This window comes from Microcaecilia unicolor, chromosome 3, assembly GCF_901765095.1.
Source record: "Microcaecilia unicolor chromosome 3, aMicUni1.1, whole genome shotgun sequence".
Taxonomy (NCBI): Eukaryota; Metazoa; Chordata; class Amphibia; order Gymnophiona; family Siphonopidae; genus Microcaecilia; species Microcaecilia unicolor.
In genome coordinates this window covers 501,565,394-501,591,114 of record NC_044033.1, presented here as the reverse complement: position 1 = coordinate 501,591,114, position 25,721 = coordinate 501,565,394, and the positions used below count along the sequence as shown (strand labels likewise).

General features: G+C 43.8%; 1 protein-coding gene across 2 annotated transcripts in view; it reads right to left on the bottom strand.

Annotated features, from left to right (window-relative positions):
* The window catches only part of MAP3K7 (mitogen-activated protein kinase kinase kinase 7), a 148,042-nt gene that overhangs the window by 69,926 nt on the left and 52,395 nt on the right, over positions 1-25,721 (bottom strand). For both annotated transcript variants that reach the window (XM_030199091.1, XM_030199092.1), the window contains exons 6-10: positions 25,217-25,341; positions 16,663-16,791; positions 10,448-10,578; positions 7,021-7,102; positions 5,610-5,761 (exon numbers count right to left, since the gene is read on the bottom strand). In XM_030199091.1, the coding sequence (XP_030054951.1) occupies positions 5,610-5,761; positions 7,021-7,102; positions 10,448-10,578; positions 16,663-16,791; positions 25,217-25,341 (619 nt within the window). The remainder of the gene's footprint in view (positions 1-5,609; positions 5,762-7,020; positions 7,103-10,447; positions 10,579-16,662; positions 16,792-25,216; positions 25,342-25,721) is intronic.

The window sequence follows — 25,721 nt, the reverse complement described above, 5'->3', positions numbered from 1 at the left end:
CAATGACCCTGAGTTAGCTTTTCTTAGCAATGGGCCCCAACCACTAAAGCTCACCTCCACCATGACTACAACTCACTCTACAATCTCCACACTACCAGACAGATTCTTTACTGTCAACTATCAAGTCAAGCTGGCTCCCAGCTTCCCCTGAAAGGGGTGGGGGTGAAGTCTCAACCATAGGTCCTATAACTACACTGACTATAAAGACAGGAGCAACCACTGTAGCAGTTGCATATGGGTCATGGCCCAAAGTACCAAATTCAAGGCTGCTGTCATCGACCCTAGCATCTGGAGATAATACCAAGAGCTGCATTGAATTGCCTTGATCTTATCCCTGGTCAAAACACTTTCTCTGGGCATCAACAAGGCTTCCAAATACTCCAGCGTCTAGGATGGAATCAGCTTGCTCTTTGTGAATATGATTATCTAACCCAACTCTTGAAAGAGGTGAATTACTTGGTCAGTAGCCATTTCACTCTCCAAGTGCACAATTTTCTTGATCATCCTGCCGTCCAGATATGGGTGCACCAGGATCCCTTTCTTCTAGAGAGCGGTCACCACTATCACCACCATCATCACTTTGGAGAAGGTCCTTGGATCCAAACTACAGGGCTCAAAACTAGCAGTATTTCCCTTGACTGCAAACCACAGGAAGTTCTAGTGATCCTGCTGAATGTAAATATAAGTACACAAGTGTTGCCCTACTGGGACAGACCGAAGGTCCATCAAGCCCAGTATCCTGTTTCCAACAGTGGCCAATCCAGGTCACAAGTACCTGGCAAGATCCCAAAACAGTACATTTTATGCTGATTATCCTGGAAATAAGCAGTGGATTTTCTCAAGTCCATTTTAATAATGGCTTATGGACGTTTCTTTTAGGAAGCTATCCAAAGCTTTTTAAAACCCCGCTAAGCTAACTGCTTTTCTTTTAGGAAGCTATCCAAAGCTTTTTAAAACCCCGCTAAACTAACTAGCAACTAATTCCAGAGTTTAATTACATGTTGAGTGAAGACATTTTCTTCGATTCATTTTAAATGTTCTACTTTATAGCTTCACTGAGTGCCCCCTAGTACTAGTATCTTTGGAAACAGTGAACAAGCGATTCACGTCTACCTGTTCCATTCCACTCAGTATTTTATATACCTCTATCATATCTCCCCCTCAGCCGTCTTTTCTCCAAGCTGAAGAGCCCAAGCCGTTTCAGCCTTTCCTCATAGGGAAGTCATCCCATCCCCTTTATCATTTCTGTTGCCCTTCTCTGTACTTTTTCTAATTCCACTATATCTTTTTTGAGATGCAGTGACCAGAATTGCACACAGTATTCAAGGTGCGGCTGCACCATGGAGCGATACATAGGCATTATAAAATCCTCGTTTTTATTTTCCATTTCTTTCCTAATAATACACAACATTCTATTTGCCTTCTTTGCCACTCCAGCACACTGAGTAGAGGGTTTCAAAGTATTGTCAAAGATGACTCCTAGATCCTTTTCCTGGTCAGTGACTCCCAACATGGAACCTTGCATCACGTAACTATAGTCCAGGTTCCTCTTTCCCACATAAAATCACTTTGCACTTGTTCACATAAACTTCATCTGCCATTTGGATGTCCAGTCTCATAAGGTCGTCTTGCAATTTTTCACAATCCTCTTGCGATTTAACCCAAAGAGATAAAGTCTCCTTGTCATACAGCCATCATGATCAACCTTGGGGTCTCCAGGTGAAAATGGCACCTGAAGCATCTTGTTGACCTGTCTGAAGTCCAGAATAAAGTGAAACATGCCTTCCCTCCTTTGGAATGACAAAATAGATGGACTATTTCCCTAGTCCTCTCTTCTCCAGAGGCACTAGGATGATAGATAGTGCAATAGCCTCTTGAGGATTTCTCTGACCACCTCTACTTTTAAAGGGGAATGTGAAGAGAACTCTATAAAAGTATCGGAAAAGAGATCAAACTAGATGGAGAACATAGCCTTCTTGGATGAACTTAAGAGTTACCCTACTGGGTCCGGCCAAGGATCCATTTAGCCCAGTATCCTGTTCTAACTGTAGCCAGTCCAGGCCACGTCCTAAAAAGTAGCAAGATTTGATGCTTCTTAACCTCAAAGAAAAGCTGTGGCTTTCTCCAAGTCTACGGTTTATGGATTTTTCCTCCAGGAATTTGTTTAAACCTTGTTTAAAGCCCAGCTACCTACATTAACTGCTTTTACCACTTGCTCCAGCAATAAATTCCAGAGCTTAACTATATATTGAATTAAAAACAATATTTGATCCAATTGGTTTTAAACGTGCTTCTATATAACTTAATGGAGTGTCCTCTAGTTTTATTTATTACATTTGTATCCCACATTTTCCCGCATAGCAGTAGGCTCAATGTGGCTTACAGGTTCCGGAGAGGAAAGTATCAACTCCGGGAATATATACAGATTGGAAAATAGAGTAACAGTAGGTGCAAGGAAGCTGATAAGGTTCCGGAAAAGAGAATACAACTCTGGGATGAATATATAGTAGCATATAGAGAGAAGTAATCCCAATGAGGCTGTTTGTGCAGCGCTGCATATGCTTTGTAGCGCTATATAAATGCTAAATAGTAGTAGTAGTGATAAGTCTCCAGATATGGGACTACAGCTTCTAGTGAGCAATACAGAGTAGGATAAGGGTAGAAGTACACTTAATTATAACTGGAGTGAAAAAATTCATGCAGTTTGAAGTAATAGGATTATGTGGAAGGGGTATTGTTCATTTCTTAGATCGAAAGATGTGATGCATTGTTCATGAATTAGTTTGGGTCTGCTGGGTAGGCTTTCCAGAAGAGGTGAGTCTTGAGGTCTTTTCGAAATTTTAGATGGGTGTTCACAGTTCTAATGTTTCTAGGTAACGCGTTCCAGAGTTTGGGCAAATGTAGGAAAAGCTAGATGCATATGTTGATTTGTATTTTAGTCCTTTAAAGTTTGGGTAATGCAGGTTTAGAAACGCTCTTGATGATTCGATGTTTCTAGTTGGTAAGTCGATAAGTTTGGTCATGTAGGTTGGGGCCAGACCATGGATTATTTTGTGGACCAGAGTGCAAATTTTGAAGGCTATTCGTTCCTTGACTGGTAGCCAGTGCAGTATTTCGCGTAGGGGTTTAGCACTTTCGAATCTTGTCTTTCCGAAAATGAGTCTAGCTGCCGTGTTCTGCGCGGTCTGGAGTTTCCTTAAGATCTGTTCTTTGTATCCCGCATATACGGCGTTACAGTAGTCAACATGTGATAGTACCATTGTTTGAATTATGTTATGGAAAGTTTCCCTTGGGAAGAATTGTTTGATCCGTTTGAGTTTTCATACTTGAAAGAGCAAACAGTCAATTCACAATTACCCTTCCACTCCATTCAGGATTTTATAGACCTCCCATCTTAAGAGCCCTTTGTTTGCCATTCTTTGTATGTTTTCCAGTTCCACATCTTTTTTTGAGATGCAGTGACCAGAATTCCACACAACCCTCACGACGCTGTCTTATCATGGAGTGATACTGGGGCATTATGATATTCTCTGCTTTATTCTCTATTCTCTTCCTAATAATTCCTAACATTCTGCTTGTGTGGGCTTTATTTTTTTTTTTTTTTGGATGACTCCACACTCTGAGCAGAAAATTTTTAATGTATCATCCACAACACCACCTAAAATTCTTTTCCTCGGTGGCAATTCCTAATGTGAAACCTAGCATCTTGTAGCTATAACGTGGACAATTCTTCCCAATGAATTTCATCTGCCAACTGGATGTCCGTCCAGCCTCCCAAGGTCCTGCAATTTCATGCAGTTTGCATGTGATTTTAACAACTTTGAATAGTTTTATGTTGTCTGAAAATCTGATCACCTCACACGTCGTTCTCATCTCCAGATCATTTATAGATATGTTAGTAAGAACCAGTCTGGGTACAGATCACTTGCATTTCTATCATGAACTTGATAGCATCTGTCAGTAGCAGATTTTGGATCAGATAAACTTTGTTGTATGGTTTGTTTTGCAATTTCTTAACTGGTGAAGAGTTATGCTAGCCCTTGCTCTCAGGCCAATGGCTCATAATAAGAGCTAGGCTTCTTAAAATCAGAATCATCTCCGATACAAATGAGAGCTACCCTGTAAAAATCAGAGATCACCTTTGACACAGTTACATTTCACTGTGGCAAGTGCTGAAATGAGGTAATTGAGAGCTGGCAAGGGTGGGGGCAATCTACTCTATAAACAATCCTGAGACTCGCACCTGCAAGATGTCATGAGCAAGAGTTGCTATGGTTATGTAGAGATAGTACTGGGTCAGCTGCATCCCGGGTGAGAACATCCAAAGGGGGGCTAGAGGAAGGTTTGGGAACATATGAAGTCATTCTGATCAACTGATAAGGGCTAGGAGCCCTGTTGAGACAGCTGGGGTCCACTGAAATGAATAGGGCCAAAATTGTATATAAGGAGCAGTTTGAGGAGTATTAGATCAGACGAGAGGAGAAAAAGACCAGAGAAGGAAGACTCCAGAAGGCTAGAGAGAGAGGATGTACCATGATATGCGGTTCCATTATGTGAATGCTTAACTTGCTTGTACCATTGGTAAGATTGTAATAAACTATCTTATATCTACTACATACTGGGTTCCTTTCTAATTACTAGGGTCTATACTGCCTTGACCGAGTAACACTGTCATGAGCAGATTTAAGGTTGGGGTAATTAAGCATCTAGAGGGGATTTGCAGTTCTCTCTAGGATAGTACAGAGAGCCCATGGCTTCCGCTGCCCAAATGGGTGAGGCAGACCTAATTATAAACACTGGGTATGTATTTTTGTAACCTGCCTAGTTTTAGGCGGGCTAGAAATATTGTAAATAGGCACTATTCTATAAAGTAGCACACATCTGCAAAGGGGGCATGCACATGGGTGGAGCATGTGTGGGCCATGGGTGTGTCACCAAACAATATGCACCTAGGTTCGCACACTTACACCAGCCATTGGCCTGGCATAAGCGATCATGCCTAACTTTGAGCATTCCAAAGCAGGTTTGTGCTAGTATTCTATACCAAGTTAGGTGCTTTTAAGTGCCATTACAGAACTTGCGCTAAGAATGTCCCATTGTGGTACCTATTTCATAGAACCAAATTACAGAACCCCCCCCCCCCCCATGTGTTCACTGGTGAAAAGTTATATTTACATAGCTAACTCTGGAGTTAACCACAAATTGTTTTCACATTGACTTTACTGTAGTGAGCTGTCTGGTGACTTCTGCTATAAAAGGAACACATCCTTTAGTATTTACATACACCAGTGATTTTCACCAGTAAACTGAGCCAGTATGACACACGGAGAACAATTAAGCACCATTATTTACACAGGGATAACTCAAATTGTTTTCAACATTGACTTCACTGTAGTGAGCTGTATGGTGACTTCTGCTATGAAAGGAACACATCCTTTAGTGTTTACTTTTCTTGTGCAGTCACTAAGTACATACACCAGTGTTAAACTGAGCCAGTATGACACGTGGAGAACACATAAGCTCCATTATTCACACAGGGATCTGTATGATGCAAGAAGCACCGTGCATGAGAAGTAGGAAAGAAGAACAGCAGTGGCGAGAAAGCTTACCGATTGCTTGAGCTGGTTTTTATTAATATGTTGTGGCAGCTTGGACCCTGTACGTTTGATGGTATCATTTGTGGCACTGGCCAGGTAATCTCCCACTTCCATATTGTCACTCTTGTTGCTTGAGTTAGCAGATGTGATATCAATAAATGAGCCTGTAAAACATCCACAAAATTTTCCCATTTTACATACAGAAACTGCATAAATCTTTATGCTGCATACAAATAAAACAAACAAACAAAAAACCCCTCCCTGCCCTTCACTCCCAGCTCTTCCATCCTATTCCCTCTTATTTACTCAAACACACAACAACATTGCCAAAGAGAGATGCCTCTCCATCACAAACTCCAAGTCAGAATGGATCTGGATCTTCCATTATGACCAGATTCTGAGGCAACAGCCCTCGACCCTGGGGAAGAGAAAGGGGTAACTCCGCCACCAGATGCATCAGATGTGCATATCATGACTTAGTGGGTTGACTGGGTGAAACCAATACAGTCAGAGGGATGGCCCTCTAATCTTATGAGCACCTGACCTATTAAGAGGCCATGGTTGAAAGAGTAGGCTACACAGGGGCTATAGCTAAAAAAAAGCAGGTTGATTCCGCAGGATCCCAGCTCCTTCCTTCAACTGTAGAAGACACAAACCTTTGATGGCTAAGCAGGGGAACACAAATCCATGGATGGGGGACACCCATCTCTTTACAATGGATTGGAAATCCTTAGGGCTCAGCTCCCACTCTCCTGAATCCAATGTCATTCGACTCCAAAAATCTGTCTATATATTACTGACCCAGGATAGGCAAGCCACCAAAATCGCCTACAGGCTCTGTTCCACCTGAAATAGGCCACCAACGTCACACAAAGTAAAACTGCAGCATCCTGCAACAGCTGAAAAAACTGGAGGAGAGTCAGTCATGGCCCTGGACTAAGCTGCCTCTTTCTGTGACCATACTCCTTAGGCTATCCAAGGGAAAAAAAGCACCAAGAGCCTTCAAATCCGGAAGAGGTCCTTTAATCAGTTGTGTAAATTGATGCTGTACATCATTGACCCGACACAGGCCATGCTTCGGCATTCAATGCCTGCATCAGGGGTTGTACAACATAAAGGTTCAAAAATGAACCAGCCCAACATTGGTTCTTTGTAGAGCATACAAAATGCTGAAAAGCTGCAAAGTACTATAGGGAGCTCTGACCACTATGAAATATAATCTCTATTAGAGAAAGCAAATTTTACTGTGGTTTACTGGCTATCATAGCCAAATTTTAGTAACCCTATGACCGTTTTATGATTAAAAAAAAAAAATCTCTATTTCCTTAGAACTATTTGTGACAGATGTTATGCTTTTTTAACATATACAAACAACTTCAATTCACCCCTCCACTTGTTAATGAAATGTGCATTTGAATCATACCTGTACTTGTGGCAGAATTGCTTTGCCCGTCATCTGAATACTGGCAAGGATACTGCAGAGATTCATCAGATCCGGGAAAGTACTGCAAAAAAAAAAAGGGGGGGGGGGGGGGGGGGAAGAACCAAACTTTAAAAGTAGCGTAACATACATTGTCTCCTCATGTCCATGGTCAGGCATTACAACGGTGCTATGCTATCAAACATATAAACGGCGCGTGACCGTACTCACTCGCAAATGCGCAGTAGATACTTCCCTCTCTGCCCCGCCCCCGCGTCAATACGTGATGACGGGGGGTGGGACAGAGAGTGAAGTCTCTACTGGCATGCTGCAGACGTTGGAACTGCTCCCCCTCCCCCGGAGTCGCCGCCGCCCCTCCATCTGGCCCGAGCACTGTGAACTTACATCAGCACGCAGCAGCAGGCACATCAGCAAAGCTGCCGTCGGGCTTCCTTCTCTGCCTTTGTCCCGCCCTCGCCGACGTTACGTCACACGAGGGCGGGACACAGGCAGAGAAGAAAGCCCGCCCTGACAGCAGCTTTGCTGATGTGCCTGCTGCTGCGTGCTGATGTAAGTTTACAGTGCTGCTCGGGCCGGGTGGAGGGGCGGCGGCGGCGACCTCGGGGGGGGGGGGGGGGGCTCAGAAACCCCCCATTCCAAAAGTAGCCCGTTTTCACGGGCTCAACGGCTAGTACTAGAAATAAATCAAAATGTCAGCATGTCTCTTATAGAATAGTCAGGTATTATTATCACAAACTCTAACAGCTCATCAATAAAGATGCTAAATACTGAATAGCTGTTTTATCCTACCACAAAAAGGAATTGCAAAGCACTTTCTATAGGGCACCTTTTTATCCTTAATTCACAACACTGATTTCTTTTTGCAAACTTGTTTTATCCACTTGTCTGTGTAAGCTGCAGAACTCATAGGAGTCACAAGGTGTCAATACTATTTATTATAATACCATATTAGAGATAAGTGATTTTTCCCATTTTTGACTACATCCAAGTGTTTTCTGTGAAAAAAAAAAAAAATCTAGAGACTAGATCCCTGATGGCGAACCTATGACACGCGTGTCAGTACTGACACGCGTAGCCATTTTCGGTGACACGCGGCCGCATGTGGCCGCATACAGAGAAGCAGCGGCGTTCCCCGGGGCGGATCGCCGATGCGGCCCCCCCCAGGTGCAGCGCGACCTCCCCCCTCCCCGGTGCATGTTTACCCGCTGGGGGGGTGCCGTGTGCGCTCCTATTGGCTCCCTCCGAGTCCTCCGCTTGTTCCCTCCCTGCTGCTCCCTCTGCCCCGGCTCTTGCACGGCCGTTAGGGGATCTTTGACCTCACTTCCGGCCGGCGGAGCAGAGAGCAGCGGAATGCCGTGGGGGACGCATCTCTGGGGGCCCTGTGATCGCCATTACCACATAACCACAGCAACCATCATCCAATCTACTGTTCTGGGGTGTCGTGGATTTCTAATTGACCATCATTACTGAGATAGGTGAGGGGGAGGCTGGGAGAGGCGAGGGCATGTGCTATGGGTGCCGTTTCCCGCCATTAGAAATAGCGGCTGCCATCTTAATTTACATAAGGTGGTCAGTTAGGCTAGTTAACCCCTAATTGCCTGCAGGGCTAACAGGCTATCTATAATTCTATCTTCTGTCACTGCCCCCCTGATGGAGAACCCAAAAAATAAAAAAACAAGGTTAAGTAAAGGAAGTGGTAGTAGCAGTAGCCGACCCTTTCAAGAGACATGGACCGAGATGTATGGCATTATAGAAAAAAATGGCAGATCATTTTGCGTTCTATGTACTGAAACGGTAGTAAGCAGAACGTGGAATATAAATAGACATTTTGAAACTAATCATTCCCAGCTCTTGAAAAACAGTGAGGATGAAAGGAAGGAATACATTTCCAGGCAGCTACACTTTTATAAGGGCCAATCTAATTCCATCCTTAAATTTGTAAAAGGTTCTACAAATTTAACATCTGCAAGTTTGAGCATTGCTCATTCCATCGCTCAGCATGGAAAAGCACTCAGTGAGGGAGAATTTATTAAAGAAACTCTCCTAAGATGTGCACCAGTTCTATTTCACGATATGCAAAATAAAGATGCAATTATTAAGAGAATATCTGAGTTACCACTCAGTAGAAATATCAATTGAAGATTTAGCCAATGAAATTCAGCAACAAAAAAGTCACTAATAGGCAGATTAGTTAAAGAATTCCCCCTCCCCCTCACTTATCTTAGTTCACGGCACCCCACACAAGTTAAATAATATCAAGACCAACAAAAGAAACCGACTGACAGATGAACAAAGAAGTCACTAAGCAGGTAAGTTAAATAATTAGTTTTTGGTTTATTAAATACAGTTATATATTACAATTATACATTTTTGTTATTTAAACTATAAATATCGCAAAATTATGTTTTTTTTTTCTCGAAGTGACACACCACCCGAGTTATGCTCGGTTTTTTGGCGAATTTTGACACACCAAGCTCAAAAGGTTGCCCATCACTGGACTAGATTAATGTTAATAGCTCTACCTAGTTTGAAAATTTGGGAGGTAAGACAGAAACCAAATACATAAGCAATTATTTTAGGCTACAGCACTAACAAGAAGTACTCCAATACTACACTACATTTTCATCCTCAAATTTACAACTTTTGTCAACACCTAACTGATAAGGGTGATACTGGTAATAAGGGCTGGAGATTAAGGGGCCCTTTTACTAAGCTGCGTGTCTATGTGAACCAAAATGAAGTTACCACCCGGCTACTGCGTGGCTCTTGCGGTAATTTCATTTTTGGCGCGCTTCCAATACGCACGTCTGAAAAATAATTTTTATTTTCTGACACGCGTATTGAGCGCGCGCCAAGTGGCATTTAACAAGTGTAGGTCATTTCCGACCGATTACCGCATGAGTCTTTACCACTAGGTCAATGGCTGGTGGTAAGGACTCAGACCCAAAATGGACGCACAGCAATTTTCATTTTGCCGCAGGTCTATTTTCGGCAAAAATTTTAAAAAGGCTTTTTTTTTTTCACAGGTGCGCTGAAAAATGATTCTGCACGTAACCAAAACACACGTCCACATTACCACAAGCCATTTTTTCAGCGCGCTTTTTTAAAAAGGGCCCCTAAGTTCTCTCAGTGACAAATCCTCAGAGCAACTACACAGTTGTTTGGCACAGAATGTCAAAGTCCCTGCAGTCATCTTTCCTCCAACATGCAGATCAAACAGGTCACCCTTTCAACCCTGCTGGATCCATAGAGCAAGAGACTCCAACTCTGCACCACTACATTATTGGGGGGGGGGGGGGGGGGGGGGGAGGGGAAATCACTAGAAAAAAAAATGTACTGCCTTACTTGAAGCTGATAATTTTAAGTTTTAAGAAAACAATTTAAATTTAAAAAAAAAAAGATGATATACCCGCATCAAATGGGTCATTATTTTGACAATTTCCTCCATGGAAGGTCGTTGTGATGGATCCTTCAGCCAGCAGCGTGTCATTAAGCTCTCAATAGGTTTAGGTAAATTTTTGATCAGTGGTGGTCGAGTACCTGTAGTTAAAAAAAAATCAGGAAGAAAAATTTAGAACTGGATTTATTATAGGCTTTTCCTATTTTGCATGCTACTGGAAAATGCTTAAAACACAGGATCCTCAGTTACTCATTCTCCTTTTAATAGTTCATCAATACAATTATTTGTGCCGATTAAACAAATCTTTTGATGAGAAATTAAAAATAAATACATTTAAAAACCATTATAAAATAAAATGAATAAACAATTAAATAACTGTTATATGTAAAACTCAGCAAGTTAAATTCGGTGCCCAAAAAGGTACACTGAAAAGTGTGCCCCTCAAGTGCAAACCTCTGGCGCTATTCCTGTGGCAAGCATGCCGCAGCAGGCACTGCATTTATAAGGAGCTTGAGGCAAGGGTGGCGATACCACCTAGCAACGGAGTTTATCATCGTTGAATTAACACAGCAGTGTTTTCAATTTAAAAATACATGGCCTGATATTCAAAGTCACTCATGCGGGGTACTGGGCCCATCTCTTGATTTTTAGCAGCTTTATCAAAATGTCACTGAAAATCACTACAGACCACCCTGGCATTATCTTGAAAGCATCGAGGCAAGTCCATGGGTGAAGCAAGGGCAGTCCCCAATGTTATCCAGATACCAATTTGGATAAAGACAGGAAAGCAAAACGGATGACAATCTAATTCAGTTTGCTACCTGAACAGCAGGCTGAATATAACCACTGTCCAGATAGTGCTGGCGAACACCGCTTGATCCAGATATATGGATTTATTTCAGATGCAGGCCGGCATTGGAAGAAAAAAAAAAAAGCACTGACTACCCTGGATGAATATTGACCCAACAAATTTAAGGAGTCCGTAGAGCTCTGGAGCAAGATCAGACATTTATATTGACAACTTAAATAAAAGTGCTGTCCTCACAACATGCAACGCACAATTTTGTGGTCCACTTCTCCGTAGCTTTTGAATTGGTGATCACTCCCGTCATCAACACCAGATCCACTCTAAAAATCAACAGTTCTGCCCCCTTTCAGGTTCTGTTTTTTATGCTCTGTCTTCAGCATCCTGTGGCAAAATTGTAAGGGCCCTGTTTACTAAGCCGCATTAGTGTTAACGCGCGTTAACAGTATACACGCCTCCAATATCCTTATAGGTGCCTATACAGTGCGCACGCTAATTGTAGGCGCGTTAAAAATGCTAACACGCCTTAGTAAACAGGGCCCTAAGTTACTTACCTGTAAGCAGGTGTTCTCTGCGGATAGCTGGATACAAATCTTCACAACATGGGTGACATCACCAATGAGGCCTGGCTTGGGAAATGTTACTCCAGCTCAGACTGCTGAGCGCCTGCCTTCAAGGTCCTCTTCATCAGCCAATTGTCAAGATAAGGGAACACATGCACTCCTAGTTTGCATAGCGATGCTGCAACTTCCACTAGGCACTCTGTGAATACACTGGGCGCAGACGCCAGACCAAAAGGCAGCACACAGTACTGAAAGTGCTGAGTTCCAAGTCGAAATCGAAGATACTTTCTGTGAGCTGGAAGTATCGAGATGTGTGTGTAAGCATCCTTTAAGTCCAGAGAGCATAGCCAATCGTTCTCTTGAATCATGGGAAGAAGGGTGCCCAGGGAAACCATCCTGAACTTTTCTCAAACCAGAAATTTGTTCAGGCCCTTTAGGTCTAGGATGGGACGCATCCCCCGTTTTCTTTTGCACAAGGAAGTACATGGAATAGAATCCTAGCCCTTCTTCCCCTGGTGGAACGGGTTCGACCGCACTGGCCTTCAGAAGGGCGGAGAGTTCCTCTGCAAGTACCTGCTTGTGCTGGGAACTGTAAGATTGAGCTCCTGGTGGACAATTTGGAGATTTGGATTCTAGACTGAGAGTGTATCCTAACCGGACTATTTGAAGAACCCACCGGTCGGAGGTTATGAGAGGTCACCTTTGATGAAAAAACATCAACCTCCCCACTACCGGCAAGTCGTCCGGTATGGACACTTTTACTGAGGCTATGCTGAACTGGAGCCAGTCAAAAGCCCGTCCCTTGCTTTTGCTGGGGAGCAGAATGGGCCTTAGTCGCACGCTGTTGATGAGAACAAGCGCGCTGGGGTTGAGCCTGGGCAGGCTGGCGAGAAGCAGGAGTGTACCTACGCCTAGAGTAGGTATAGGGGGCACTCCTCCTCCCTCCAAAAAACCTCCTAGATGAGGAGGCAGTAGCAAAAAATGCCCGGTGGGAGAGAGAATCCATAGCATCATTATGCTTCTTGATTTGATCAGCCAGATCCTCTACTTTTTCTCCAAAAAGATTGTCCACCTGGCAAGGAACATCCGCCATCCACTGCTGGACAGAATGATCCAGGTCAGAGATACGCAGCCATAAGAGTCTGCGCATTACTATACCTTGCGCAGCGATTCTGGATGCCACGTCAAAGTGTCAAAAGTACCCCTGGCCAGGAACTTGCGACACACCTTCTGCTGCCTGACCACCTGGTGAAAGGGCTCGGCCAGCTCCGTAGGGAGTGCATCAACCAAGCTGGACAGTTGACATATCGAGTCTCGCAAGTGTACGCTCATGAAGAGCTGGTATGACTGGATCTTGGCAGCGAGCATAGCGGCCTGATACGTCTTCCTCCTAAAAGAATCAAGAGTCCTAGCTTCTCTGCCTGGGTGCACCGAAGCATAGTCTCTAGTACTCCTGGCTCTCTTGAGGGCGGAGTCCACCACCATGGAATTGTGGGGTAACTGAGACCTCATCAACCCAGGCTCACCGTGGATCCGATACTGGGATTCAGCTTTTTTCGGGACCACGAAGCCAGACAGAGGGGCTGACCAGTTTCGCATAAGGACTTCCTTCAGTATCTTATGCAAAGGAACTGTCACAGCCTCTTTAGGTTGAGAAGAATAATCCAAGACCTTGAGCATCTCAGTCCTGGGTTCATCCTCAACCTCCACAGGGAAGGGAATAGCCGTAGTTATTTCCCGGACAAAAGAGGAAGAGGACAGACTCTCCGGTGGAGACAGTTTCCTTTCTAGAGGAGGAGAAGGATCAGAGGGAATCCCAAAGGACTCATGGGATCCTCATCTGACTCCCATGAATGCTCCTGCTCAGTGTCGGATAAAACCCGAGTTAAGGTGCTTCGACACTGGACTTGCCTCAATGTCGAGGAATGATGTCCTCCATGGCGCTATCAAGAGGCCGATGCCCTGTCCGACTGTGGCAAAGCTCCCTCCACTGACATCAAAGGGGAGGCGACCTGGGTGTCAGTCGACGCCAATGTCACAGGCAGCACCGCAGTCGGAGACCTCACTGCAGGAGAAGGGTTCGAGACCGCTGCAGCAGATGGTACAGAAGGCGCAAGCACCCCTGACACCGAAGCTGATTCACGTAGCAGTCCCTCCAGAAGTTCTGGAAACAAGGCCCGGATGTGCTAGTCAAGATCCGCCATTGGAGAAGGCTGCAGGGTCGGTGGAACAGGCAGTGTCAGAATCCGAAGAGGTACAGGAGCAGGTACCGGGCTGCTAGGAGACCGACGCATCGGCACCTCCTGTATCAAGGGGGTGCGATCCTCTCGGTGCCGACGCTTCTCGGGTGCCGAGTCTCTCGACACCCTGGAGCTCCCAGTACCATGTGTCGAGGAAGAACGATGATGGTGCTTCTTCGCCTTCGCTCAATGCCCGTCATCGAGACTCCTTGGTACAGAGAACGACGTGGAATCCTCACGCCTCCTAGGGGCCGGGTCCGACGAAGGCCGGTCCCGGGGGGCCTGCATAACAGGAGGCCTCGAGACAGGTGGAGACCCGCTCGACACCTCACTGCTCCCAGCGCGAATTGGTCTCTGATCAGCCATTACCTTTGCTCCCGACGTCGATGCTCCTGTTGACGTCGACACCGCCAACCTCGGTACCAATGTCAAAGGACCGGACAGAACCCCAAAAAGTTTTTTTGCTGGGCCTCTCGAGACGCTTGGGTCCGTTTCTTCATACGAAGACACAGACTACAAACGGCTGGGCTATGGTTAGGCCCAAGGCACTGGATACACCAAGCATGGGTATCGGTACCTGAGATAGTTCGGTTGCACCGAGTACAATGTTTGAAGCCGCTGGGTGTCTTCGATGACATGGAAGGAAACACAGCCTCGGTGAAATCAAACGACGCGATTGTACCAAAAAGAGGACGCACAAAAAGGGAATAAATCTGACCGCGCGGCCCAAAGGCCAGTTTCGTCGAAAGAGAAAGGAAAATTTAAAGATGGACAAAAGAAACAAGAAAACTACTCATATTATTATTATTTTTTTTTTGTAAAAAGAAAAAATAAAGAAATAAAGCGAAACTAAATTGTGTAGAGTAGTTCTCTTCCTGGGCCTGAACGGAGCGCAGAGGAAACACTGTTGCACCTTGCTGCGGAGAAAAAAGAACTGAGATAGCACGCTTGTGCGGCAGGCGGAAAGTCCTCTGCGCATGCATGGTGAGCGCGATTCACGCGCCAGAACTCTCTGGCAAAACCTTTTATTTTGCTTACAAAATTTCCGATTCCTGGGCCGCCGTGGACATCGACCCACATGTGAGAACAAGCAGCCTGCTTGTCCTCGGAGAACACTTCAATACATTTTTAAAGATTATAATAGTGTATAATTCTACAAGGAGGTGGGAGGGAAACTGAAGAATTGTATTCTGCTGTCCACAGAGGTTACCTTACAGGTAAGTAACTTGTTCCCCCTTCCTCCAAGGATAAACAGAATATGGCAGATAAAGACCTGTATGGGCTATCCACTCTACCCAACAAGTCAAACTCATAGCATATGGTATGATGCACTATTATATATGCATACTTAATCTGTCCAGTCATAATCAGGGCCATAGTAACCTCCCCTACATTGGCCTTATTACCCAATTAACAGAGTTTGCCATCTAAACACCGTTGTTTGTTTTGATTCCATTCTCTTTCCATACAGGATTCCTTTGTGTTTATCCCAAGCATTTTTGAATTCCACTACTGAATGAGATTCCCTAGCTCTAAGCTGCCTTCAACAGAAAACAAGGAAAATATAACTAATGGCACTGCAACAGACAGACATCAATACTGGTTTTGGTGACAATAAGCCCTACAAGTATTTTGTCCTTTTCTGTTTGTTTTAATTTTATAAGGAAACCTGAAACAAAAAGCTGGGTGGACTTTCTAAAGGGGGCAATTCTATAACTAGACACCCCAATGCTGAGCGGGGACAACCTATTCTACAATGGCATCTGTGCTCTCATTACTCAGCAAGCTGAAGTGTCTGCCACCAAAACTAACACCTTTCAAGGTCAGGTACTTCAGATGACAGGAGCTGAGTGGCTCAGAAGGCGCTTTCCTCACCTGGGTTAATACAATGATGAAGTCCCATGATACAATTAGATGGAAAGCTTTTGCAGAAATAAGCACTACATAAAGCGAACAACTAAGGGTTGCAAAGAGATTGGTTTACCCTCTGCATGGCGATAAACACCAAGGTATTCAAGCAGTTTTTACGTTGGACAGGAGAAGGAATCCACGGCCTTTTCATCAGAGCAAATAGCAAACCTCCTCTTTTTAAAACTGTATTCTGGAAGCCAGTAAGACTTTTGACATTGTCTGGCAGCTCAGGGAAGTTAAAGCTACCCTCTCAACATCCAATTTTTGAAGGCTAGATCCATCGTTCTCTGAGCCTACTATGAGAATCATGATTCCCTGTTCTTATCCAAGTTTCAGGAGAATTTCACATCAAGAGCATATCTTGATGTAAAAAATAAAAAGGAGATAGAATTGGGTGAAGTATGACAACCCTCCTTGAATAACCACGTACGAGACAGTACACCAGCATTTATAAGTATTCGAAAATGAGCTTTAAAAAAAAAAAAAAAGAAAAGAAAGAAAAATCAAGCATTATGACTAACTACAAATGCCGCTCATTACCCTTCAGACTGCAATTCGATTGAATACAATTTCTCTAAATGAAGGAAGCTTACATTATTTCTAATCAGTGGAAAATCCCAGAGGATGATTTTTCAGCCCACACCGAAGGAGAACTTTTTCATGTTGTTTATATAACTGTGGTCCAGACTCCTGTTGTACACTTACCATTGTGAACGGCCCACATTATGCGGAATGCAGGGCCACCAATCTCATCAAAAGGTTTCCTACGCGTTATCACTTCCCAAAGGATAATACCCCAGCTGAATACATCACACTTTTCACTGTAGTTGCTACCTAGGGAAAAAAAGAAACCAGAAGTGTAATTATTAGTTCTTTTCTGCAGGATGACGCAATGGACTCTGCATACTGACTGACTTTTTTTTTTTTTTTTTTTTGAGGGGGTAAACTGTAGCACTGGAGGATTTCCCTAGGGAGACAAACTTGATTAATATGTTTATTCTATTCTCATGGATTGCTTTTACTTGACAAACCTCAAAAGACTACTTCTACCTACAGTCCATAACCTTGCATAGACCTAACACAAGGCTAGAAGGATGTTAAGAAGGTGGACAGCAAGCCCCATGGAAGACAGGCACAGTCATCATATGCAAATGCAGCACCAGTGGCTGGATTCACGGCCTATAAATGCAGAGCTCTAGAAGCAAACTGCATGAATGTCTGCCTGTCAAAGACCGTCCCTGTAATCATTGAGTTAAATGAATTTGGGGGGTTCCATTTTTTACTTCTCTCTCTCTGTAGAACATTATCCAAGTTTCCATTTGGGATCATTCAGATGCTCTTTGGTGAACAGCAGTGCTTTTTTTTTGTAGGAGTACGAATTTCATTCTAGCTATCCCTCCTGTGAACATCATTTCCAGGATGTCAGAATCAGAAGGAGGAAGACTTTTGAAGAAAGACGACCTCGGCTGGCGGGGGATGGGGTCCCCCGCCAGCAAAGGTAGGCGACGGCGTATTGGCGGTGTGAGGGGGGGGTAAAGTTGGTGGTGGCGGCGGGGGTCAGCAATGGCAGGCGGGCAGGGGGGGGGCTAAAATGTGTCACCTCAACTCGGGGTATGGACCCCCTTCCCGGCGAAGTACGGCTTTTGTTGAGTGTTGTTGGTTTGGCTGGAGCGGGAGTGAGAGGGGTGCTGTGAGTGGCTGAGCGACATTGTTTGCGGGGGCGTGGCTGAGGGCGGCTGTATGAGTGTTGGTGAGAGCGGTTACGAACACTACAGGGCTTCAAGGCTTCAGTGGCACGGAGAAAGCTTCAGAATGTTGGAGTTGTGAATTATGTGTGGGTGGGGTGGGTCTATGACTGGTGCTGAGAGCCTACAAACACTACAGGGGTTCAGGGCTTCACTGCCACGGAGTGAGCTTCAGAACGTTGGAGGTGGGAATTATTTATATAGATCGTATATATGCCATTGAAGAAAACAGCATATTTAACCATCATTTACAAAAAACATTTCACTTGAGGAGTCAATTTAATTGCCAGTTTGAGGGGGTAGTAAAAATCTGGAAATACAATAACGTGTGTCTAGTGCTACTGAAATCAGGAGCATCCCATTATACTGATGTTAAAATATATAAATGCTATTGTGTATTTAAAATCTGTGTAGCAGATTATATGATTTTATGACCCAGATGTAGGCTGTTGTCGAAACTTGGCCAAGTTGGACTTCATAAAAGAAATGTTTGGACTTCCACCTCCTTGAAATGTCTTTTGGATGGTTTTTAATTGACCATTGGGAAAAAAGGGTCTGTTTTGAAGACAGACTCTTACTTGACCTCATTATCCCGACTACTGAGTTTGCTCATGGTGGTTGCTCCTGTAGTTTTACCTGTGCTCAAAGTTGAAACACGTGTATTCATTATCATTAGGGTGGTGGACTTTGGTCCTGGGGAACTGAGGACCTGAGTTCGATTCCCACTTCAGGCACAGGCAGCTCCTTGTGACTCTGGGCAAGTCACTTAACCCTCCATTGCCCCCTGTAAGCCGCACTGAGCCTGCCATGAGTGGGAAATCGCGGGGTACAAATGTAACAAAAAAAAAAAAAAATTTTGCATGAAGAGCTTTGGAAATTAAGACTCACACAGAGAAGAAATTACTTGATCTTACAATCTTTTTCAAGTCAGCACATGACCTATCCTGAAACACTGTAGGATGGCGTTCATTCTCAGTCAAGACTCTAGGGCCACAGAACGGAAGACCCATTATTTATTGATCTGTAAAGGTAAAAGGCAAAATTCTCTAACATATGCATGCTTGTTACCTTCAGATAAATAAAAATAACCAAGAATACAAAATCATCACTCAGGGAAGAGAGAGTTCTAATGAAGGAGTCTAGCAGCCTCAAAACAACCTAATTTGTTTGTTTCTTCCAGGACCTAATCCTCACACCTGCATTACCCCAACTGAGTTTTAACTAAAACCAAACACACACTTCATTAGCTGTATGCTCTTTGGTCTCCTCCTCGGATGTAGCCGGGCTGATATAACCTCAAACTCATTGCATGTGCCTATTTGCAAAGTCAATACCCTGTTGTTGCTTGTTGGGAGAATTGCCTTTTTTTTTTTTTTTTATAAATCTCAGGCTTCTTACGTATGATTTTTTTTTCCCTAAATAAATTAGGAATTAAGTTGTATGAGTGCTTTTGTCTATTCTAGGTACCTGCAAGAAGCATTATTGGTCTCCGATTGGATTGCAGTCTCCTCATCTCCTGGATTGGATGCCAGTCTCCCCTTCGAATGAGTGATCACAAGACCTGCTTGACTAAAGCTGCCTCTTACGCTGTCAGATATGTTTTAGTGCTCTAGTGGCATTTGCAACTCAGGCGTGCACCCAAGGAGCATGTCACGCTCTTTACACTTGCACCTTGGGGCATGCTCCTTAGTTTTTTAGATGTAGTTTTTTTTTTTGGATACTATTGTCTAAGCGGATTTACAAGAATTACTAGGTTTTGCTTTTCAGTTTTGGCAGATTATTTTCTGGAATAGTGGAGGAACCTGTAGTGTCTGTAATGGCTTTTGAAGAAGCTGTAATTCCAGTTTACTGGCGCAACAGGCCCTTTTCCTGTGTTTACACATTTGGAACATGCTCAAGAAAAAATTTAAGGAACTTAAATATTTTGCAACCAGGTAAACTGTCACAAATAGAAGCACAAGATGCTCTTTTTCTCTAACCTTTACCTTTGTTGACCTGTAGATCTGTGTGAACTAAGAGACACAGGCTCAGGTTTTGTCTCACTGAGCCGGTTGAGGCAGGGAGAGGAATCCTATTTATATCAATGTGGTTCATCTAGTTTTAACATTATATCTTCATCTTGCTCTGATAGGAAAGGTGATGGTCCTGTAATTTTAAGTGATATAGGGCATCTATATCTGAGGTTCCTATACTGAATGTATTGTATCAGGAGATACTGTTAATCAAAGTTGCAAAACAGACCCCTTTAAATCTGACATAGTACTGCCCACCTGGGTTTCCTACCTCAGTGTGGGATAACATTTATCAATCCCTTGCTAATATAGTCAATTGCTGCTTAGACTTTAGTATCGCAATGGTTAACTGAGAATCATTTGATTCTGAATATAAGACAACTAATTGAGTGCCCTCAGTATGGGACCTAGAGTAACTGAATGGGTTAAAAATTGGTTGAATGGAAGGAGACAGAGGGTAGTGATAAATGGAGCTTGCTCTGAAGAAAAGGATGTCATCAGTGGAGTACCACAGGGATCGATCCTAGGGCCGGCTCTTTTTAAACGTCTTTGTGAACGATATTGCAGAAGGCCTGTCTGGTAAGTTTTGTCTCTTTGCGGATGATACCAAACTCTGCAAAAGGGTGGACACCCTAGAGGGCGTGAATGACATGAGGAAGGACCTAGCAAAGCTAGAGGAATAGACCGGTATTTGGCAACTAAGATTTAATCCCAAAAAAATGCAGAGTCATACACTTGGGTCGCAAGAATCTCAGGGAACAGTACAATCTGAGGGTGAAGTAATTCAGTGTACGAAGGAAGAGCGGGACTCGGGGGTGATTGTGTCTGATGACCTTAAAGATTCCAAACAGGTAGAAAAAGCAACGGTCAAAGCCAGAAGGATGCTTGGATGCATAAAGAGAGGCATGACCAGCAGGAAAAAGGAGGTGATAGTGCAATTGTACAAGTCTCTGGTGAGGCCCCATTTGGAGTACTGCGTGCAGTTCTGGAGACCGCACCTACGGAAAGATATAAACAGGATGGAGTTGGTCCAGAGGCCGGCTACAAAATTAGTAAGCTGTCTTGAACGCAAAAAATATAGAGACAGACTTATGAACCTCAACATGTATACGCTGGAAGAGAGGAGGGAGAGAGGAGACATGATAGAGACTGTCTGTCCTATGTTAAATTGTACAGCGCTGCATAACCCTAGTAGCGCTTTAGAAATGTCAAGTAGTAGTACTTTTAAATATCTCAAGGGCATTTATGTACAGAAAGAGAGCCTTTTTCAACTGAAGGCGAGCTTTGGAATGAGGGGGCAAATGACGAAGTTAAGAGGCAACAGGCTTAGGAGTAATCTAAGGAAGTACTATTTCACAGAAAGGGTGGTGGAGGCGTGGAATGGCCTCCTGGTGGAGGTTGTGGAGTCGAGGACTGCTTCAGAATTTAACAAGGCATGGGATAAGCATGTGGGATCGCTTAGGAAAAGGAAGAGTTAAGGGTTACAGAGGATGGGCAGACTGGATGGGTCATATGGCCTTTATCTGCCAACATGCTTTTATAACTGGACACTTCATGAACTGATTTGGTACCAATTATACGTGGAGTTCTGATGGCAGATGAAGATTCATTCCAGTATTTAGGGGCGATAACTACCAATTTAAGATTTCTAATGTAGTTATTTTTATTTATTTTTTAAGTTATTTTACATCAACTGCATTCCTTGAGAGAGACTTCTGGAGGCAGAGGCATTATTGCCTGCATCAATTATGGTAATGTGATCTATGCTAGGTTATCAAATTAAACTTAAAATGACTGCAGTCACTTCAAAATACAGCAATATGTTTGATATGGAACACAAGACACAGGTCATGGACTCCATTATTTGTTTTCATTGGTTACCAATTAAGTTTAGAATTGATTTTAAGTTATTAGTACTTGCCTACAGAGCCTATGATCATATACTAACTTATTTGGCTACCCTAATCCTATCCTATATCCCTAATAGATCATTAAGATCATTTTCTGATCATAGGATAGTAGTACCTCATCCACTGAAGGTCTTCTGGGTGTTCACACAGGAGAGTGTATTTTTTTTTGGTCGTTACCTTCATTATGGCATACTTTACAAATTTACGTTCAAGCTGAGAGCAATCTGAAGAAATTCAAGATACTTACAAAAACATATTTTTTTCAAATTGCTTTTCCTGGACAACATTTTGAAGGATGAAGATCACATCCTGCAGTGTACCTAGATCAGGGGTTCTCAAACCTGTCCTTGGGGGGGGTGGGGAACTCCAGCCAGTCAGGATTTTAGGCGTAGACTGGGGGGGGGGGGGGGGGGGGGGGCGAGGGGGGGCAATGCCCCCCCAAACGATGCGAGGCGCCGCCGCGCCATTAGTTAAAAAAAAAAACAACAACACATGCAGGCACGCGCTCCTCTCCATCCGCTTGGCTTCCCTGCCCTCTCTGTCTGCGTCCCGCCTTCCTCTGACGTCAGAGGAAGGCGGGACGCAGACAGAGAGGGCAGGGAAGCCAAGCGGACGGAGAGGAGCTGTTGTCCGTCTACCCCTCTCTCTTCCTCCCTCCCTCCGTGGCGCAGGCAGCAGTCTTTTCCAGCGTTCCTGGCAGCGGTAGCATTGTACACGCTGCCTTTGGCTCTGCCCCGAAGCCTTCTCTTCAAGTTCCTGTTCCCGCATAGGTGGGAACAGGAACTTGAAGAGAAGGCTTCCGGGGCAGACCGAAGGCAGCGTGTACAACGCTACCGCTGCCAGGAACGCTGGAAAAGCTGAAGACTGTTGCCTGCACCGGAGGGAGGGAGGGAGGGAGGAAGAGAGGGGGTAAACGGAGTCACCATCTTGGACCTCGCGGGGGGGGGGGGGGGGGGGGGGGAGCAGAGGGAAGATGGATGGGACTGGGAGGGGTGGGGAGCAGAGGGAAGGAGCAAGAGATGGATGGGACTGGGAGGGGTGGGAAGCAGAGGGAAGGAGCAGGAGATGGATGGGACTGGGTGGGGTGGGAAGCAGAGGGAAGGAGCAAGAGATGGATGGGACTGGGAGGGGTGGGAAGCAGAGGGAAGGAGCAAGAGATGGATGGGACTGGGAGGGTGGGGAGCAGAGGGAAGCCTACTGGAAAGAAGACACTGCATAAAACAGAAGACACTGGGACCAAAGCGAATAGAAAAACTAAATGATCAGACAACAAAGATAAATAAAAGTATTTTATTCATAATTTATTAATTGAAATGTGTCAGCTTTTTGAAATGTGCATCTGTGTTATTTTGCCTGTAAATTTCATTTCCTTCCTCCATATTAGCATATTCATTTGCATATGTATATATGCAAATGATATGCTAATATGCTCCGCCCATTCTTTGCCCCTCCAAATGAAACAGTCAAACTACGCCTATGATTTTAGGATACTTCCACTCAAAAAGATCTCAAACCACTAAACAACAAAATGTAGATTACAATGCTACTGGGTCCACTTACAATATAACAATGGTGCTCAAGTGAACATTGCCATTTCATTCTTCACAGCACTCATCATCGGCCAAAAACCTCCTCACATATATTTTTTCTTATTTTAATGTTCAATAAACGTCCTGCTCACCACAATCCGTGAACAGTCAAAAGTGCAGACAAAAACTTATAATGAGCTACTTAGCTTTTTTATTACTTGATCTCACTGCATAGCTCCTGGAAACACAACTCCAACAGGGACCCGTTTCACTCTCCGGCTTTGCATATTGAGCACCTGAGTATTTGAGGTCTTTTCCTCCTCTTTTGAATTGTAAGTGGACCCAGTAGCATTATAATCTACAGTTTTTTTTTGTTTAAAGAAGATTTTAGAATATCCACAATGAATATGCATAAATTAGATTTGCATACCAAGGGGCAGTGTATGCAAACCGTTCTCATGCATATTCATTTTGGACATCGTCAAAACCTGACTGGCTAGAGTTCCCCCCGGATAGGTTTGAGAATCACTGACCTAGATATTGATGTTCATACTTCAGCTTCATATGACTGGGCTATATTCTTAGTGATCATGAATGACTGTCCCTTTCCTGTCTTAACGGAGTTCTTTTTTCTGTATGTACATATTTTATTTATTGTACTCTGCTGTGATCTGTGTAAGTTAGACGATATATCAAATTTTAATAAACAAATTGGTGTTTTTGACAAGGGCATAAACACTGCCCACACCAAGCAGCCGCACAGTGCAGGGGGCCAGCAATTACAAACTGCGGAGGTGAAGAAAGAGTACAGCGCACTGTACTTCGCTATGACAGTGCTGATGCTCTACATCTTTTCTTCGCTGCTCCTGCATACTGAACTCCCTACCTCATGACATTCACGCAGAACTATCTTTTAAAAAAGTTTAAGTCCGCATTAAAGGCTTGGCTATTCCTTCGGGCTTTTAATCTCTCAAGTTAGTTGCTTGTAGATTACTACTGCTGGTTTAAACCCACTCTCTCTCTCTCCCCTCCCTTCTTCACTTCCCCCTCTCTTTGCCTTTTTCAAGTATGGCCATATACTGGCTCTATCTGCACGAGTGTAATTAAACTCATTGCCAGAGAATGTGGTAAAGGCAGTTAGCTTAGCGGGGTTTAAAAAAAGGTTTGGATGGCTTCCTAAAGGAAAAGTCCACAGACCATTATTAAAATGGACTTGGGGAAACTCCACTGCTTATTTCTGGGATAAGCAGCATAAAATGTTTTGCACTTTTTGGGATCTTGCCAAGTATTTGTGACCTGGATTGGCCACTGTTGGAAACAGGATGCTGGGCTATGGACCTTTGGTCTGTCCCAGTATGGCAGTACTTATGTTTTTATGTACTTTTTTTCCTATAAAACATTATAGTTCCTTTACTACTTTTTTTAAATCACTTTAGATTGTAAACCATCTAGGTCTACATGTTAGTTAAAAGTGGTATTTCAAGTTACTGTAAGTAAGTAAATAAATCTTGACCCTGATCTTCATTTACTCTGTTGGAACCAGCAGCATGAAAAGCACTTAAGCACAATCTCCTGCTGTCGCACGTCTAAGTCTCACAATATGAGTCATATGACTTTTCCTTGTTCTCACATCAGAGGGGGTGTGGTTTACCCCAGCTCCCATGTTCGGCCCTCAGCAAAATTTTGCTCAGGGGCCCAGAATTTCAGTTTATTCAAAAAGCACTTGCATAAGGTTTTTCTATTGCAGGGAGGACAGCTATTGCTTTCTATTTTATCTGTTACTCCAGAAGTGCTGTATCTGCACCCCAACTCAAATGGATATTTCTAGAATAGACGTGCCAAGGCTATTCAGTGGCCTGGGCCCACTTTTCTATCACAGACGAGTTTGTGGTTTATCTGTATGCATACACAGTGGAAAGGGGTGGGTCACCGTGGCTACAGCCCTATCAATACTTTGTCTGACACAGCATCAGCAACTAGAGAGCCTGGGCACAGGATGGAGATTGATTTGTTTGGCCCCCCTACTCAGAAAGACATTTCACTGCCCTTCGCTGTATGCTTACCTTCAAACACTTCCGGGGCCATCCATGCGGCACTCCCCTTATTGTTGGTCATGTGGGTCTGAATATCACAAGCTGTACCAAAATCACAGATCTTGAGCACTGTTCCTCCAGCTACCAGCAGCAAACTGCCAAGAGAAAGCAAGTCACAAATCCAAAGACTTTAATGGCAGAGAAAACCAGCTATGCTAATACCACCCATACCCCAAGACCAAGATCATCACTCTTTCAGTCACACAGAAAACATGCCTAGCTCTCCAAACAGGAAGCTGAAGCCGTAAACAATATTTTATTATATATAGTAAATTACACTTCAAAAAAAGTGCTCCTTAGAATCGATACTATCAATTAATACCTCTGTGGCACTTTAACTATTTCAACACACTCTTTTTAATGAATAATAATCTTGACTTCAGATTTCCGGTGTGTTTATTAATTGTTTGCTTCATAAACTACACCTCTCCGCTGTTCCATTGTTATAACAGCGGGAATCCTCATTAGTCTAGAT